At 43.8% G+C, this 17,136-nt stretch overlaps 1 protein-coding gene across 3 annotated transcripts in view; it reads left to right on the top strand.

Moving 5' to 3' along the window:
- FAT3 (FAT atypical cadherin 3) overlaps positions 1-12,532 on the top strand; it is a gene marked incomplete at its 5' end in the record, with an annotated part of 523,102 nt that extends 510,570 nt beyond the window's left edge. For 2 of the 3 annotated variants that reach the window (XM_080642977.1, XM_080642978.1), the window contains 4 exons: positions 3,482-3,595; positions 5,960-6,019; positions 6,599-6,634; positions 7,237-12,532. In XM_080642977.1, the coding sequence (XP_080499103.1) occupies positions 3,482-3,595; positions 5,960-6,019; positions 6,599-6,634; positions 7,237-7,859 (833 nt within the window). In that variant the 3' untranslated portion in view covers positions 7,860-12,532. The remainder of the gene's footprint in view (positions 1-3,481; positions 3,596-5,959; positions 6,020-6,598; positions 6,635-7,236) is intronic. The other variant, XM_080642976.1, reaches the window with a different exon arrangement.
- Positions 12,533-17,136: the final 4,604 nt, after the last annotated feature.

The following is a 17,136-nucleotide window of genomic DNA, read 5'->3' as shown; positions in this document are numbered from 1 at the left end:
GTTCCTATCCCCATTTACAGATGGGGGAAATGAGGCTCTGATGTGGCTAGTGAGAGTCTAAAAGCTAATGAGAGGTACTGCAGTGCAGGGCCGCCAAACCCTGAAGCCCATGCTCTTCTCACAGTAGCGCACCATTGGTGCTAAAGCAAGCAGTGTAGCTACAGGAATGATGCCCAGAGAGTGCGCTCTGGAGGGTCTGAGGAAGAGAGTGTTCCGGTCTTACAGAGTGCCAACTTGAGAAGAGCAAAGGCATTTGAGTTGGATCCTGGTGGATTATAGATCTGGAGAAAGGAGGACATTCCACATGACCAGAAGGAAAGCAAGTTGTTCTATTTGACTGGAATGCAGGGTCCATAAACAAGAGAGTGAACCACAGGCGGGAAGAGTGGTCTGGGCCAGATGGTGGTGTTTCCCAGCCCTGTGGCCTCATGCAGCAGTATTCTAGGCAAAGGGAAGAGCCACAGGTTCAAAGGCCTGGGGGTGGGAAAGCCCTGGGCATGTTGAAGACCAGGGAGGAGATCAATGTAACTTGGTTGTAACTTGGTGAGCACCCGGGGGCATGGGTGCATTTGAACAGCGAGCCTCTGGGGTTTTGAAGCAGCTGAGTGCCATAATCTAATTTATATTTTTAAAAGATGGCTCTATTCCTAGGAGAAAAGACTAAATAGGACCAATGAAAGAAGAAAGTAGAGAGACTAATTAGATGGTGATTGTGAACATCTGGGTGAGGGATGGTGATTGTTTCCCCTGCCCTAACATCAGTCAGGATGAAACTAAGACAAGCTCTATTGTAACCTGTGTCTTTTTACTAGGTCAATTAGCTTTCTATTTGAGTAGCAGGGACACCCTGGGTGTACTATGATGTATGTTGGGGTAGAAGGTAGGGAGAGAAGAAGGTTTCAAATGAAGCTAGCGAGCATATGCAGCTGAGGAGACACTGGGTGTCCTCCAGGAGGAAAGGGGCATGCTACTGGTGTTGTTAAGCATGAGTAAGATTTTGGTAGGAAACTATTGGAGGGGGCCTTCCAGAAGCAGAGAACATCTGGACAGTGGAAAGGACACACAAGGGGTGTCAGGAGATAGGTGAGGCTAGAGGTGGACACCTGCATGCAGGATGGTTGAACCTCTAGGAGGGTGAGCTCCCTGGGGGAGCAGGAGCAGAGAGGATCGTTAAACTGGGCCTGCAAAAGAACCATGGAGGTGCCTACATGTAGGAGATGCCTACGTGTCTCAACAAAGAGAGCACGGAAAAAAGGAAGGGGCAGCCATGCAGAAGCCAATGCTATCAATAAGGTCTGCAGGGCTGAGTACAGTAAAACTGTCAAGGAGGACACAGGCTAAAATCTGAATTGCACTCAGCATCTAGAAGATTCTTAATGATCTCAAGAGTGTTTCAGTTAGTTACCAAGACAGAATCCAGAAGGCAAAGGTTCAAGACAAAGAGATTTAGTGAGAAAACAGATGCACCAGATAAACATATAAAGCCATCACTGCAACCCTGGCCAGGTGGCTCAGTTGGTTAGAGCATGGTCCCATACACCAAAAGGTTGTGGGTTTGATTCCTGGTCAGGTCACATACCTAGGTTATAAGTTTGATCCCCATAGGGACACATAGCTGATTGATGTTTCTTTCTCCTCTCTCTCTCCTTCTCTCTCTCTTTCTCTCCCTTAAATCAATAAAAAAATATATATAACCTTGGGTGAGGATTAAAAATTTAAAAAGCATCACTGCAGTGTGGGGATCATCTTAAATCCAAATAACTTGCCTAATGGAAAGTAGCTAGTAAGAGGGGGAGGTGACAATTCAAACCTGAGTTCAGAGCCTGTGGTCTTACCAACACTGCCCTTGGAAGCTATAGCAGGAAGGAGGGAGACAGATGTAAGAGAGAGAGCATCCCTTGATAGAAGCGGGCCTCTGTTCTATTCTAGAGCTGCCCCAACTGTTCTACATCTGCTGACTCTGGTTTTCTAGAGACATATTTATACTTTAAGTTGATGTCTTTGGACTTTTTACCATAAATATATTCTCTCCCAAATCATCTATAAAGTTAAACTTGCCAATCAACTAGATCAAGCATGTCAAACTCAAAGGCTAAAACGGGCCAAATACTAGTAAATGAGGCATGCGGCCCATGGACCATGAGTTTGACATGCTTGCACTAGATAAAGGAAAGACCCATTTTTATTTAACAATGAAAAAGTGGGGTTTGAATAAATGGAGACATGGAGAGAGCAGTTTTATGCACAGCACTATATTCACCAGGATAGATCATTTGTCATTCTTTCCCTTGTGTTCAGGGCTAAGCCTGGTGCCCACTTTGTGCTTTTCAAAGGCACATCTTCATATTGTCTGTGGTGTGGCTGTTGGGAGGTGAATTTCTCCCTGGTGGGCGTCTCTCTCCACTCAGATGAGTTGTTTATCTAGCTCAGAATTTTGCTGTGTCTTCAGCATCTGACAGCAGGTGCCCGGTACTGCCATCACCCTTTGTGGGAGAATCAGGGATTTCCCCAGCCACGAGCAGGAGCAACTTTTCCTTGAGTCACAAGTCTCCAACTCTTCATACCATCATGCCATCATGTTACAGGGTGATTTGAAGCTTTCCTAGTGATCATTTCCCTCCACCCACTTCGTCATGTGACAGCTTTATTTCTAGAATCCACCTCCGGCCAAATCTCACATTTCCCCCCAAAGTATTATTGGGTTTTTATTAAATACATTTCTTTCTTTGTTAAGCAAGGCAGTTAGCTGGCAAGACAATCTCTAGGTGGCTAATTCATTTTTCACTTGACAGTTTCAAAATATAGGTTGTTTTTATTGTTTTCCTTAGTCCATCAAATAAGAAGGTAGCCCTGGAGAGAGAGAGAGAGAGTTCAGTCTGTCTTTGTATGGCAAAGGAGGAAGTGTGTGGATAAGGGCACCTCTACATGGCCCGCTGCCCTCCTACCTGAGTGCAGAACACTGTCATTCCCAAAGCTGATGCGACACTGCCCTCTAGAAGGCAGTTCTGAGAACTCCACTCGCTCCCCAGAGATGGAAGTCAGAATAATGCAAAGGCATTCTTGCCTATAAAATATGTATACCCCTATTTTAAAAGGAATCTCCTTTAACCCGGTGTTGACACCACATGGGTTCATGTAAATGATTTAAATGAACTCTGAATGGCAGAGAGCAGCCCGGCACTTCATCCCAGTTCACTCTTCAGTTAGGCTTCCCTTTGAGGAGGGAGCAGCTACTTTGGGCTGTCAGCTATTTGGAAGCTCATTTACCAAGGGTTAAGGGTTTGAATCCATAATGTAAATCACTTGATTGACAGACGGACCTTTGCCCCCAGTGGCACAATCAATTCTCTGCTGTGGAGCTAAATTATTTTCTCTGAGCAAATGAAAGAGCTCTGAGAAGTGAACTCCGGGGGTGGCTGGGCTGGAAGTACGCACGAGGTAACCAGTGTCATTTCTGCTTGTTCTCTCGCTGTCCACCAAGACAAAGGAGTTGATGACCCGGGAGAAGTGACCTGCTTTGCAGGCAGTAACAAAGGCAGCAACTCTGAAGTGCAGTCCCTGAGCTCCTTCCAGTCGGATTCTGGTGACGACAATGGTAAGCAATCATGGATCTGTCTCCCCGGGGTGGCTTCCGCTTCCTGTGCTGGCATCAGTGGTTGAGAGGAAGGGGATGTGACCAGTTTGGGTTCTTGACCTGATCCTGGGCATTTGCATGTGTTCACCAGCTTTCTGGTTGGCTCCATTGTTGGGCCTCATTGCTGAAGGAGCATCTATTGAGCTGCAACTATGAGTAGGCCCGGGGATCTACATCAGAGGTTGTCAAGGTTACCCTGGGCCTCCAGTAATGTGTCCTCTTTGATTTGGATCATAATGGAACTGCCTCATCCCAAATGACACCCACTAGCAAACAGTGTAATTTATTTGTGTGTGTTTTTAAAATTTTACTAATGATTATCTCTTCACTATACATCCAACCTCCATATTATTAGAAATTAGTTAAGAGGCAAGACCTTCCCATAAAAACTCCTTCCCATAGAAGTGACATCTTTATTCAGTTGAACCCCCTTATGATCACTTGGGGTCAAGGGCCTTCACAGAATCTATTGAATACGATGCATCAGCTCCTTAGAAAAATGCACATACACCCAGATGTTGCATGCAACTCCATGTGGTTCATGGACCTCCTTGACACTCCAAAGCAGCTACCTCTGCCTCTTGTGAACTTACGTTAATGAAGAAGTTGCTGGACTGGGTTTCCAGAGCTGAGGAACTAGCTTTGGAGGATGGGTTGTGCCCCTTGTAGCAGAAATGGTCTTAGTACAGCAAGAGTGGTGAACTGAGAATAATTTCAAATAGTCATCCACAGAGATAGTTAGCCTCACCTATGTCATTTTCTCATTTATAAGCAACTAGAGGCCTGGTGCATGAAATTCATGAACTCAGGAGGGCAGGGCGGGGGGGCACCCTCAGCCCAGCCTGCACCCTCTGGCAATCTGGGAGCCCTCAGGGGATGTCCAACTGATGGCTGGGAGCGGGCCTAGGCCAGCAGTCAGACATCCTTAGAGCTGCTGCAGAGGCGGGAGAGGCTGAGCTCCCACAGGGGGAGCACACTGACCACCAGGGGGCAGCTCCTGCGTTGAGTGTCTGCCCCCTGGTGGTCAGTGCACATCATAGCAACCAGTCGTTCTGCCATTCGGTTGATTTGCATATTAGCCTTTTATTATATAGGATTAGCAAAAGTTGAATATTTATTACTGTATATAATCATTCAACCCATAAACCCTTGTTGAGTTTCTTCTGTGTGCTGAACCCTATGCTGGACATTTTGTGCCCAGAAGTATAAAATGAAAACAACATTGTCTTTGCCCTCCAGGTAAACACAGGAGCAGGTGAGCTTAAAGGCCATAGCAGTCATGGAAATAAAATAGTCCACTTTCACCACCACCACCCCAAAATCACTTCCACCCCAATACCTGGCACCCCTGAGATCCTCTGTTTATCTGGCTGCTGGGATGACACACTGTGTAGCAGCACATTTCTTCAGACCATTTTTAGGAGATCAGGTGCCTGCCTCTAGATCTGTTTGCCTGAGTGCCCACTCCTTTTCTCATCCCCAGCCAGAGGAACAGCTGTCACCGGTTTGTGTTTTGTAGAGAAGCAACCGAGAACAGATAGTTTCCAAACTCCTGGCAGCAGCTCCCGCAATGATGCCAAGTTGACTATTCTCATGGGCTCTGCTCTGTGTGCTCTAAAGTCACACGCTCAGACTTACATGTTTAATATCCTGGATGGGTCCTGACTAGAGCAGGCAGTACTAGGAATTCTCATTAGTTTTAACAAGTTGCTGGTACCCAGTGTTAATGCAACTCCTGTAGCATACAGAAATCTCCTTCCCTGATCCTATTTCAGAGGTCAAATGCTGATGTCTGTCTACACTGTACTGGAGAGAACTGGGCCTTGGGTCATTCTAGGCTACGGTGGCATCGTGTGAGAGTGAAGCCACCAGTCCTGCAAAGGCATCATGGCATTTGGTCGTGGCGGCATGGCTGATCAACAAAGAATTCTCTTTGGGAATAGTGAGGTCTTCTCTAGAGCTTCTGGGAGTTGCTAATGAGAAATTAGCCTGAGCTTGATGAGCCATTGACTTCCTAGATTGATTTCACTGGGCCATGAAGTGTGAATTTATGACCCAGCAATCCCTGCCCATCCTGCCTTTCAGGAGGGATGGCCCCAGATGTGTGCCATTTCCCTTCTGTTTCCAGAATCCTGGGACCCTGGAAAAAAGTGTCCACTGGATCACTGGCTGCTGGATGGACTGTGGGAAGGCTCTGGGTGTTTGCATGCTGCACCTTTGTTGTTGCTATTGCTGTTGTTAAGAAAAATTAACATATGTTTAAAATACATAACTAACCTGAAGCTGTCCTTCCCCTCCCTCATGTCTTCTTTTCCTGGCCACAAGCATCCATAGTGACTGTCATTCAGCTTGTCAACAATGTAGTTGACACTATAGAAAATGAAGGTATTTACTTTTTTTCTTCCATAGCATTTCTTTGTGTAAAGAGTTATACTTTTGGAAATATTGCATCCTTGTTACTTTGAACTAGGGGTGATTTTGATCAGCTAGCAATAGAGCAGGCACAATACAGGTGCTTTCAAGGGAGACACTGGATATTTCTCTAGGAATTGGGATAAATTTTAAAATTTTGAAAAAAAATTCAAGTTTATAATTTTTTCAAATATATGGGATGCTCTTTTTATAAAATTTCTTCCAAGAGAAGAGTACCCAAATACTTGGAATCGAGATTAATGCTAAATTCATTCTGACATGCAACATATATTCATTGAACACCTACTATGAGTGGGAATACTTAAGAAATCATTAAAAGCTATGATATAATGGGAATCAACTTCAATCAGGTAACTTATATTAGTGTCATGATACACTTAGGGCCCGGTGTAGATGGGATTTATCTTTTTATTTCCTAGATAATAGTGGGGAGAAATAGAGGCATGTTTTCAAGACATCTAAAATGTTCTCCTTTGCCCCCTGCACATGGCTTGGATGATCAGTTTTACCTCTCACTTTGTGTTTAAACAGTGTCTGTCATGGATCAAGGACAGAACTACAACCGAGGTGACTCTGCTGTGACCCCAGCATAACATTTTATTTCTGTGTTCTGAATTGCTGAGTTCGTTCTTACCCTGTCCCTCTCCCTCCATTTTTCTTTGATTTGCGTTTTGCATGTTCCAGGTGTCTTGTGAGCTTGGTATTAGAGGTGAAAGCCCTGCCCACATCTCTCCTCCCCCAGCTACTTCTCTGCGTGCGGTTCATCCACTTGCGTGCACACCTCCCTGACTTTTGTGGTCCACAGGACAGCTGACGCCTATCTCTCTGGGAGCACGTTGCCAGCCTGGCTCTGCACTTGGCGTAGGGATAGGAAGAGAGGATGGGGTGGAGGTTCTAGGATCCTCAGCAGGCCCTCGCTGGCCATCTCTATGGCATGGCTGGGTGTAAGGTGCTGCAGCCCCAGCTCTCAGAGCTGCCATTGCCTTGCTCCCCCAGGGCCAGAGCATGGGCTGGCCCCTGATTGAGCCTGAAAGGAGCATGCACGTGACTTGGCTTCTTAGGGTCCCTCGGATGTGAATTGCATGCCAGGTTCCTTATCTGCTCCTTTCCAAACCCTGCCCCAACTCCAGCCTGGAGGAAATTAACTATCAGGGCTTCTTTGCTCACAGCCTATCACTGGGACACCTCTGACTGGATGCCAGCTGCCCGCCTGTCGGACATAGAGGAGGTGCCCAACTATGAGAACCAGGAGGGAGGCTCTGCACACCAGGGCAGCACACGGGAGCTGGAGAGCGACTACTACCTGGGCGGCTATGACATTGACAGCGAGTACCCGCCCCCTCATGAAGAGGAGTTCTTGAGTCAGGACCAGCTGCCCCCTCCCCTGCCGGAGGACTTCCCAGACCAGTACGAGGCCCTGCCACCCTCCCAGCCTGTCTCACTGGCCGGCACCCTGAGCCCAGACTGCAGGAGGAGGCCCCAGTTCCATCCCAGCCAGTACCTCCCACCTCACCCATTCCCCAACGAAGCAGAGCTGGTGGGCCCGCCTGCCGGCTGTGAATTTAGTACTTTTGCTGTCAACATGAACCCGGGCACCGAGACAGCGGGCCCAGCAGACAGTGTGTCTCTATCTTTGCACAACTCCAGAGGCACCTCATCCTCTGATGTGTCGGCCAGCTGTGGCTTCGAGGATGCCGAAGTAGCCATGAGTGACTACGAGAGCGTGGGCGAGCTCAGCCTCGCCAGCCTTCACATCCCCTTTATGGAGACTCAACACCAGACCCAAGTGTAGGGGACGCGCCTCGGTGCTTTGCACTGGTTGGTACGGAAGGAGTCTGGCTGGGCTTGCGTCTCCATGCAGAGCAGTGTGTTGAGCGAGGAGGAAATGCAGGTATTTCCCACTGGGACCTTCTTCACAAGTCAAGCTGTTTCAAGTCAGTTGGGTGAAAAGGAAAAGGCTCAGAAATTGTTTCTGAGAGGGGACTGATCGCCCTTGCAGTATGTACCTGCATTCATGACCAAGAAAGCTCGCCGAGGTTTTAAAGGGGGAATACATTGCACCCCCTAAGTTACACGGTCGGTCTTGTATGGCTTTGTGCAGTATTGTGCCCTGGAAAGTATTCCAGCATCAGCCCTTGCAGTATTAATAACTGGCAACAGTGAGCAAAGAGGCATGTAATTTTCAGCCAATGGTGGGGGAGAGGGAATGAAAATACTAGTTATCATTGTTGGAAAAGTTAGTCACTTAGGCAAAAGAAAAGAAAAACAGGTATTATTAAACAAACAAGAAAATGGGCTGGAGCCTTTTAAAATCAACTTTTTTTTTTATAAGCTGCCCAATTTTCAGCTATAAAATTAGGTTTAGGTAACATGTTTAGTATGCTTAGTTATTTTTGTTTGTGTTAAGCATCCAATATTATATAGTTGGGTTTTGTGATCTTTGAGAAAGGTATAATGAAAAGGAACAAGAGGATATTTGGGTACCACTTTGTGGGCTGGGGAGGTTAACATTGTTCATGCATTAGAAAGAATGTGATTATCTTTTTTCCATGAAACATTCCTGGCTGTAACTACAATTTTAACACTCCTGCAGAAATTGGCATTTCTTCTGAGAATCAGGAATTAAAAGGGGGAAAAAAGTAATATTTTGATACTTTATTCTCTAGAATGAGAGATATTTAGAGGTTTAAGCAGAATTCACAAATTTAGGGGAAAAAATCAAATATAACACTTTCAAAGTGTTCAGCCAGCTAATCACAATTCTTGATAATGTAAATACAATTTGAGTGTTGTTCTAAATTGGTTAGCATCACCACTATAAGTCCAATTGTGTTTGTAGAAAAGTAGATTAGTTTTTGTGTATAAATTATAATAGTGTGTGTGTGTGGGCCTATGTACAAGCACGTGCTTGCACTCAGTAAGGCTGCTCTTGAGGACCGCGAACGTGGACGTCTTAGGCTATGGACTACGTTCAAAATTCTGCCTGTGAGGCAGACCTTCCAGTTTCTCTAATCTCTATGATGTCAGAGAAACACCAAATGCCATACTTTACTCCGGTTCAGTTAACCTTATTTTGGTACTGCCATTTATATTAACTTAAAGCAAAACTGTACTTTTTAAAAAAAAACAAAACAGTATTTTGTTATCATTTTCCGGAACTAAACTCTTGTTTGAAAAATGTGTAATGTTTCATTACACCCTGGGGTTCTCCTCTATCTGACATGTGGACTTTGGCCTTGAGTTTCCAAAATTGACAGGGGAATCATCCCACTGGAAGTACAATAACTCAGCACTCGAAGCTGAACGTTGACACGTTGAGTGACTTTCCTCTTTTGCTTCAATCAGATGATGGCTGCGTGTGTGGTGGCCATGGTAAGTAAATGCATATTTGCACTATCTGCTTCACAAGCAAATCTGTGTCCACAGTTTCTGATGACACATGGCATTGGTGTGTAATTGTGCCATCCCGAGTCTGTTTATCACCCACTCAGACATATTTTTAGTTGTTTCAATTATGTCCAATCCACTTCTTTGTAGGAGTCAGTGTTTCTGAAGTTTGTTGTAAAAAAAAAAAAAAAAAAAATTCCTTTTCATTGTCAAGCTTCCTGAGTCCACAGATACATTTCACAAATGTTTCGGCTTTTCTCCTCTTCCTGTCTCTTACTTAGACCTACTCACGGAAGCATTATCTGCACCGTGGGCTTGAAATGCATGCATTTCAACCACGCTGCTTTGGAGGATAAAAATCTTTGGTATTTTTCTTACAATAAGAAGCACATTTGCCAGAATCATGGAGAAAATGACGAGCTAATGGTCTAGAATGGAATCACTGCTACACTTTTAATGATGCAATGTCATAAATCCCATCAAAGTAAAACCAACAATTCATTTCTCGCCCCCAGGAAATATTAGAAGGACATTAATGCCAGTGAGTCACTATTGCTTACACAGCATCCCCTCCAGGGAGAATGCCTGACTGACACCATAATGAAAGAATAAATAGAACCTAATGCGGTTGTGAAGTCACCCAAGAAAACCGTGCCCTCCCTTGGCGCTGACCTATATAAAATACCGCTTTCATCAGGAGAGCTTCCCTGGTTTGTTGCAGAGTAGTTCTGCAGCTAAATGTATACCAGACAAGCATGGTATGTTTTTATTCATTACCCTGTGAACACGTAGCTTTGCACTTTTTGGAAAATTGGACTTCCCTGTAGATTATGAAATGGTTTTCAGTCAGATGGAACTAGGTGGGATGTCTGCTGATTTGAAGATTTGGAAGGGTCCTTAAAATGTGTCTAACCCTCTATTTTTATAGAAGAGGGAACATGCCCAAAGAGGGGAAGGCACTTGCCCAACCTCACACAGGAGGTTAAGTAGCTGAACATCCATTTGGTCAATATTCTTTCCATGTAACATTGGTCACCGCTACACTGCCTGGGGCATGGCATCTGCTGGACCTTCTGACTTACCACCATTCTTGATTAGAAATCATGGAGATTATTTCTTTAGAAGCCTCATGACCTCATGTTTCCTAGCAGCTCCGCTAGGGAGCATACAGTTACAGAATTCACACATTTCTTTGAAAATGCTGCTTTTACCAAATGAATGTTTTCTAAAATGAGGATGGAATGATAATTACAGAATGGAACCCAGACTAGTTATCAATTCTGGTGACACTCAGTTCATAAGATGATCGACCAGGTGCATTTTGGTTCTTCCTTTTTTTCCTCATACCAGGCCTGGTGTCTGTTCTACTACCGCCACTCTGCTGAACCACATGGAAACGATTGAAGCCAATTAGTGTTTTCCCGTTTTGCTCACATGTATGTGCCGCCCCCTGGAAGCCAATGCCATGGCCTGTTGTAGGCACTTTACTTCTATGGTGCACATTCTGGTTAGACTGGATGTTTGTCACATGGGAAGCAGAGCTCCGGGGCTGTAAAGGGTGAATAAAGTAGGTGTTTACTCAGTTTCTTGTACACGCCTTGTGGCTGCTGAGTTCCATTCCATGCCAGCTTTCCATGTACTCACATCCTGCCCATTCACAAAGCGCCACTGGAGAAGACTTAGCAATATGTGTAGATCAAGTCCATGCAATTGTTTTCCCTATCAGAGAACCAGTGTGAAGGCCTGGAAAGGGAATTTATGCTGCATTCCTAGAACTTCCCTGGGATTCCCTTTAGGAATCACTAGTACAGCCTAGAAAAAAAGCAATTAAGATATATAGTGGTGAGTAAAAGTAGGTTGACAGTTGTTTGTATGGAAAATATATAATTCAAGAATAAATAGTATAAGGATAAATTCTGTTCCACATACTCACAACTATAAACCTACGTTTGCCATATATATATTCAATTATCTCCTATTTACTTCCACCCCCACCCCACCTCCACTGTCCCCATTAATGCTGTGTCTACATAATCAAAGTCAGGAAATTGAGGAAAGATATAGCAAAATAAATCATTTAAGGTCCAGAAAACGCTTTCATATGGGAAAATTCAGGAAGATTTAGTGTTCCTTTTGCAAGGGTCGCCCAGATAATTATCTCTTCTCTTTCCTCTGCTGCCCTTCCAAGACACAGATATTGATAAAGTGATTAGTCTTTTATGTCTTATGTTTTTTAGCTTCAAACCATGAGGTATGGGGATTGGGAAAGGCATTTCTTCAGCGTCATCATTTTGTGTGGTCTGTGAGCAGGTGGTTCTGTGTTTTCCCTGGGTTTTGTACTGCAATGTTCAACTGCACATTATTCTGGTGAAAATCCAGTGTCTTTAAGCTTCTGGTTGTATAATTCTAGGGTTTAAAGTCACCATTGGTGGCTTTGGCATCAGTTACTATTTAGCCAATTGGCTAAGAGATAGGAAAAGAATTAAGATTTTCTTTCCTTATGTAATAAAATGAAAGCAATAATTACAAGTATGTAATATTACACAAAGGCCATAATAAGTCTCTTCCAATGTTTAGGATGCACTAGAGAATCATATAGTCACCTGGAGCGTGTTTGGACCCATTAGTATGTACTATAGTACCCTTCCAGCAAACCAATACCTGAATTGCTACTATTGAACAATTTTATGAGCCCATACTACTGCATTTCGGGAAGTGAGAAATGTGTGGGGAATGGAAGCAGTTCTTTCTAAGCACTGTACTGGAGAGATTGTCTTGTAAATTTACCTGTTGCAAACAGGCTGGTTTGTAAAAGATGTATGTTTTGGTGTTTAAAATGTTTATAAAATTGTATATAATGGTTTCAATTTTCCAAGCTTTTGTAGATAACTGTATTTGATGCCTATCAGGATGCTTTAATTTGGGGGGTCGAATACAATTCTAAGTCATCCATGCTGTTGGTCTGCAACCTTCTGAGGTAACGACACGCAATCACATGAAGGATTTGGGGTTTGAAAATGGTGTTTTTTAGTCATTTCAAAATGTACTGTAAACATTCTTTGGTTCTACTGTTTTCATTCAACTTTCTCTGTTTTCAAGCAAATATTCTTATTGGCATTTTTTAAATGAGTGTGTTTTGCCCAGTTACTCAGTCTCTAATATCTATGCCATTTCAGATTCAGGCTAAAACATATCATTTCTTCACACACATGTGCACTCACCTAAACTTGCACACACCTCACACACCAAACCTTATGCAAAGGGGAAAGCTAACACTTGCAGTAAATCTTGCCCCTGATGGAAGTGGAGTGTTTCTGCATATATTGCTATTGGCAGGATTAGTCTGGTGTTCTTTTTCTAAAAAAAAAAAAAAAAAAAAAAAAAGAAAAGAAAAGAAAAAAACAACAAAAAAGACAGCCAAAAAACAAAAACCCAACAGTGTACAGGTTTATAACTTACAAAATTTGATGGTTAAAACAAGTTTTCAAGTAAAAAGAAAAAAATGAAACTAGCCATTGTGTTGACTCTTCTTAAGTGTCTCCTATTTGTCTTCAGTCATGACGCACATGGCCGGTGGGCAGTCTGTCTCTGCAGGGCGGGTGGGTTTTTTCAGAGACTTGTCACCCCCGGAAGACTTCTGCTGGTTCCGGTGCACATGTGCTGGAACCGCATGCATCTCCTTCCTGGACACATACGCTGTGGGGATTTTCCCCTGATGAAAATGAAAACAGTGCTGGAGACTAGGACAAAGGAGGATCGTGGAGTCCCGCCTCTGCAGAAACCTCTGCTAGACACAACTCCACACCTTCAAGGCAGCCTCCCTTACCTGAAATCCTTGTGCTGGCAGAGTTCGGTGTGCTGCACCCCTCTGATCACCTGGCCACCTCCACTGTGGTATGCAGGTAAATGCTTAACACCAGATGCAAAAGGGCGAGCACCAATTTGTTGCATTTGCCAATTTCTATGATATAAGTACTCCTATCATGGCTGATTTCAAGTTACCAAGGTAATGTGAACCCGCTCGCAATATTTCTAACAGTGGCCCTTACAAGCCAGTGTGACCCACTTTCAGCGTACCACTGCCTGCCCACCAAGACCATAAACTACTTGAGTTGTGTCTTCGCTATCTTTATTTTCCAGGTTCCCAGTACAGTACTGACCCTCATTAAATGCTTTTGATAGAAAAACAAATCAATGATGTCTCCAGCTAAATCCCCTTGACCTCATAAATCCTTCCTCACTTTGGTGAATTTAGAAACTGCAGTGAGAGGGATTTCAAGAGAGGTGAGAGCTAGAAGTCTTCTGCCTTTCCAACCAACACTACAGTGATGTAGTCAGGAATTGAGCACCAGGAACATATTTGTCCATTTACATGGCCACCCTTGGCAGAAAGAAAGCTGGTTTACAGTTCCATTCATGCCTCAGAAATGGCAGAGCAACCCAGAGATGTCAGTTAAGAAAGTGCATTGGGCACTAGCTGGTTTGGTTCTGTGGATTAGAGCATCAGTCTGCAGACTGAAGGGTCCCAGGTTCGATTCTGGTCAAGGGCACATGCCTGGGTTATGGGCTCGATGCCCAGTGTGAGGTGTGCAGGAGGTAGCTGATCAATGATTCTCATCATTGATGTTTCTATCTCTCTCTTCCTCTCCCTTCCTCTCTGAAATCAATGAAAATATAGATTTTAAAAAAATAATTTTTTTTTAATTGCATTGGTACATTGGGGAAAGGGGAAAAGAAAAGACTTTTCATGTCAATCTTCATTCTCTGCTGGTTCCTGAGAAAAATGGCTGGTTCCAAGCTTGGAAATAGGTCTCTGTGGAAAGGTCCCTTTTGTGTGTGTACCTGGGTCAGGGGTCCCCAAGAGCACTCCCAGGTTCGATTCCCTAGGAGGACTCAGGACCCAGCATATAGTTGTGCTCATGACTATTGCTAATCTGGGAAGCTTATTACACTCTCAGCACCGAGAGTTTTATTAGAGCCAGATCGTGTCAGCAGCCGGGGTGTACCAACATTCCAGACTCCCCGGAAGAATGCAGGTGTTCAGCATAAATGATACCAAGGTGGTAGGAACACTCTCAAATTCAAGTTCTCGGACACCAGCCAAGGGCCAACCCGTAAGCAGGCCTTACAGAGGATAGCATTGGGCCTTCCAGTCTCTGCCCAGTCTCTCTGGAATTTCTACCTGAAATTTCTACCTGGAGTGGACACTCCTGTTTGCCCAAACTCTCAATAATTAACAATTTCCATTTTTCATGGACCCTTCCATGTGGCCTGCACAGGACTGCTTCTCAAGTCGTCACCTGCCGTCTGTGTGCCAGCAGAGGAGCCAAGCAACACAATTCTGCCGGAACATCCGGGGTGAATGCAAGCTGGTCAATCAAATGTTACTATTCAGTACTGATTGGAGCAAAAAGTATCATTTTCAGTAACTAGTTCTGGATAACTGCTGGTTTGGGAGGCAGTTTCTAACCTAGATATTTGTCTTAAGCATTTTGGCCCATTTCTCAAAATTCTTACATTTTTGTCTCCATTCTTTTGCTTTTAAATTCTAATTAATTTCCAGCCAATTATGCTTGCTCTGTTCTGTTTTTAATAAAGAAGATTTGGAACAACCTAAGTATCTAACAATAAATGATAACTTGAAACAACCAGCACAAAAATTAAAACAGTCTAACAGGCAGAGCAGGAACAAGTAGGTTAAAGGTAGAAAATTCAAGCCCTGGCCAGTGTTGTTCAATGGTTAGTGCATTGGCCCACACACACCCAAGGGTCCCAGATTCAATTCCTAGTCAAGGGCATGTACCTGGGTTGCAGGTTGGATCTCTCTCTCTCTCTCTCTCTCTCTCTCTCTTTCTCTCTCTCCTCCTCCTCCTCCTTTTTCTCCTCCTCCCTCCCTCCTTTCCACTTATTCTCTCTAAAAAATCAATGGACTAAATATCCTCAAGGGGGAATTTTTTTAAAAAGTAGAAAATTCAACAACATTTTTAAAAAGTGTTCCCTTAATTTTTCTGCTGCTATTTCTCCCCTCCCTCTTTCTTTCTCTTTTTTTCCTTCTTTCCTTCCTCCTTTTCTTTCCCTTCCTTTCTCCCTTTCTTTCTTCCTTTATCTTCCTCCCTCCCTCCCTCTCTCTCTTTTCTTTCTCTCTTTCTCTCTTTCTATCTTTCTCTCTTTCTCTCTCTCTCTCTTTCCTTTCCTTTCTTTCTTTCTTTCTTTCTTTCTTTCTTTCTTTCTTTCTTTCTTTCTTTCTTTCTTTCTTTCTTTCTTTCTTTCTTTCTTTCTTTCTTTCCAAAGCAGCACAAGGTTATTATAAAAATGAGCAAATGAAGACAGGCAAAAGAAGGTCATAAAGAACCCCTGTAGGGTGCCTTCAAAAATGCTCAAATAATGAAGACTCCCCATGTATGTACATAGACACATATGTAGATGGGAGGGAGTTACATAATCAGATCCTATTTTACATATTGTCCTGAAACTTGCTGTGTCCCTTAACAATCTAGCTTAGACACCTTCGCAGGTCAGTGCTGCAATTTTCTTAATTTGCTGCATTGTTTTCCACATTATGGTAATTCCATAATTTACTTAACTGTGCCCTTATTGATGGACTATTTTTAATTTTGGACATTACAGATAATGCTCCCAGGAACAGGTGGGCACATGTGCTAGGGTTTCTGAAGAATAGGTTTCTGGAAGCAGAGTTTTTAGGTTAAAGAGTATGTCCATTTTTTAAGTCAGAGCATTTCTCCCATTTTAATTGCCTTCAAAATGGCATCATCCAAAACTAACCCCACCATCATTCCCACATAGTATGTAGCAACTAGATAGCTCACTCCACTAAGTGCATGGAACTGGCCCATGTTCCAGAAGCCACACTCCATAGATTCCCAGAGACCTTCGGTTGGGGACTGCTCTGGCAGCTTACCTTCACCCTGAGAACTGACCCATTAAGTCTCCACTTCTATAAACACTGTCACCTGTGATGCTCTCTCTGCCTAAGGCAGGGCACACAGAGGAGGGCTGACAGCTGGCTGGCCGAACCACCAGGAACGGATTCTCTCTGACACACTAAATGCCTGGCTCTCCAGTCATATGCTTGGACAAGAGTGTCCAGGCAAGACAGATTTTGCCAAGAAAAACCTGAGCACATTCCACAGAGCTTGAATGCTGAGGTTCTTATAACATCAGGTGTGTCTGAATGCTTGTTATTTCACAACCTTTAACCTTGAGAATGTTCATTTCTGCAGTGTAAAAACAAACAAACAAACCACAAGGAATCCTTAAAACATCTCTTTCCATATGAGCTTTTGTCAGTTGAAAAGGAAAAGGGAACATTAAAAGAAACCATAGTGTATTACTTTAGAGGCTGTTCACAGACCAGCAGCACTGACCTCACCAGGTGCTTGCTAGAAATACAGAATCCCAGACACACTGAGTCCGAATCAGCATGTTAACAGGTCCCCCAGGTGATTCGTATGCCCATGAACATCTGGGAAGCACGCTGGGTTTTTGATGTGGACTCTGATACCTACCAGCCATGTGGACTTGGGTGAGTTACTCACACACTATGTACTTTGGTTGTTTCATTTACAAAATAGGTCAGATCCAAGAAGACAATGATGCTATGCATGCACAGAAATTAGTACAGTGCCTGACAAATAAGCACTCAAATGGTAGCCACATGTCGT

This window comes from Plecotus auritus (assembly GCF_963455305.1).
Source record: "Plecotus auritus genome assembly, chromosome: 9".
Lineage (NCBI taxonomy): Eukaryota > Metazoa > Chordata > Mammalia > Chiroptera > Vespertilionidae > Plecotus > Plecotus auritus.
This window is presented reverse-complemented; position numbering and strand designations above follow the sequence as displayed.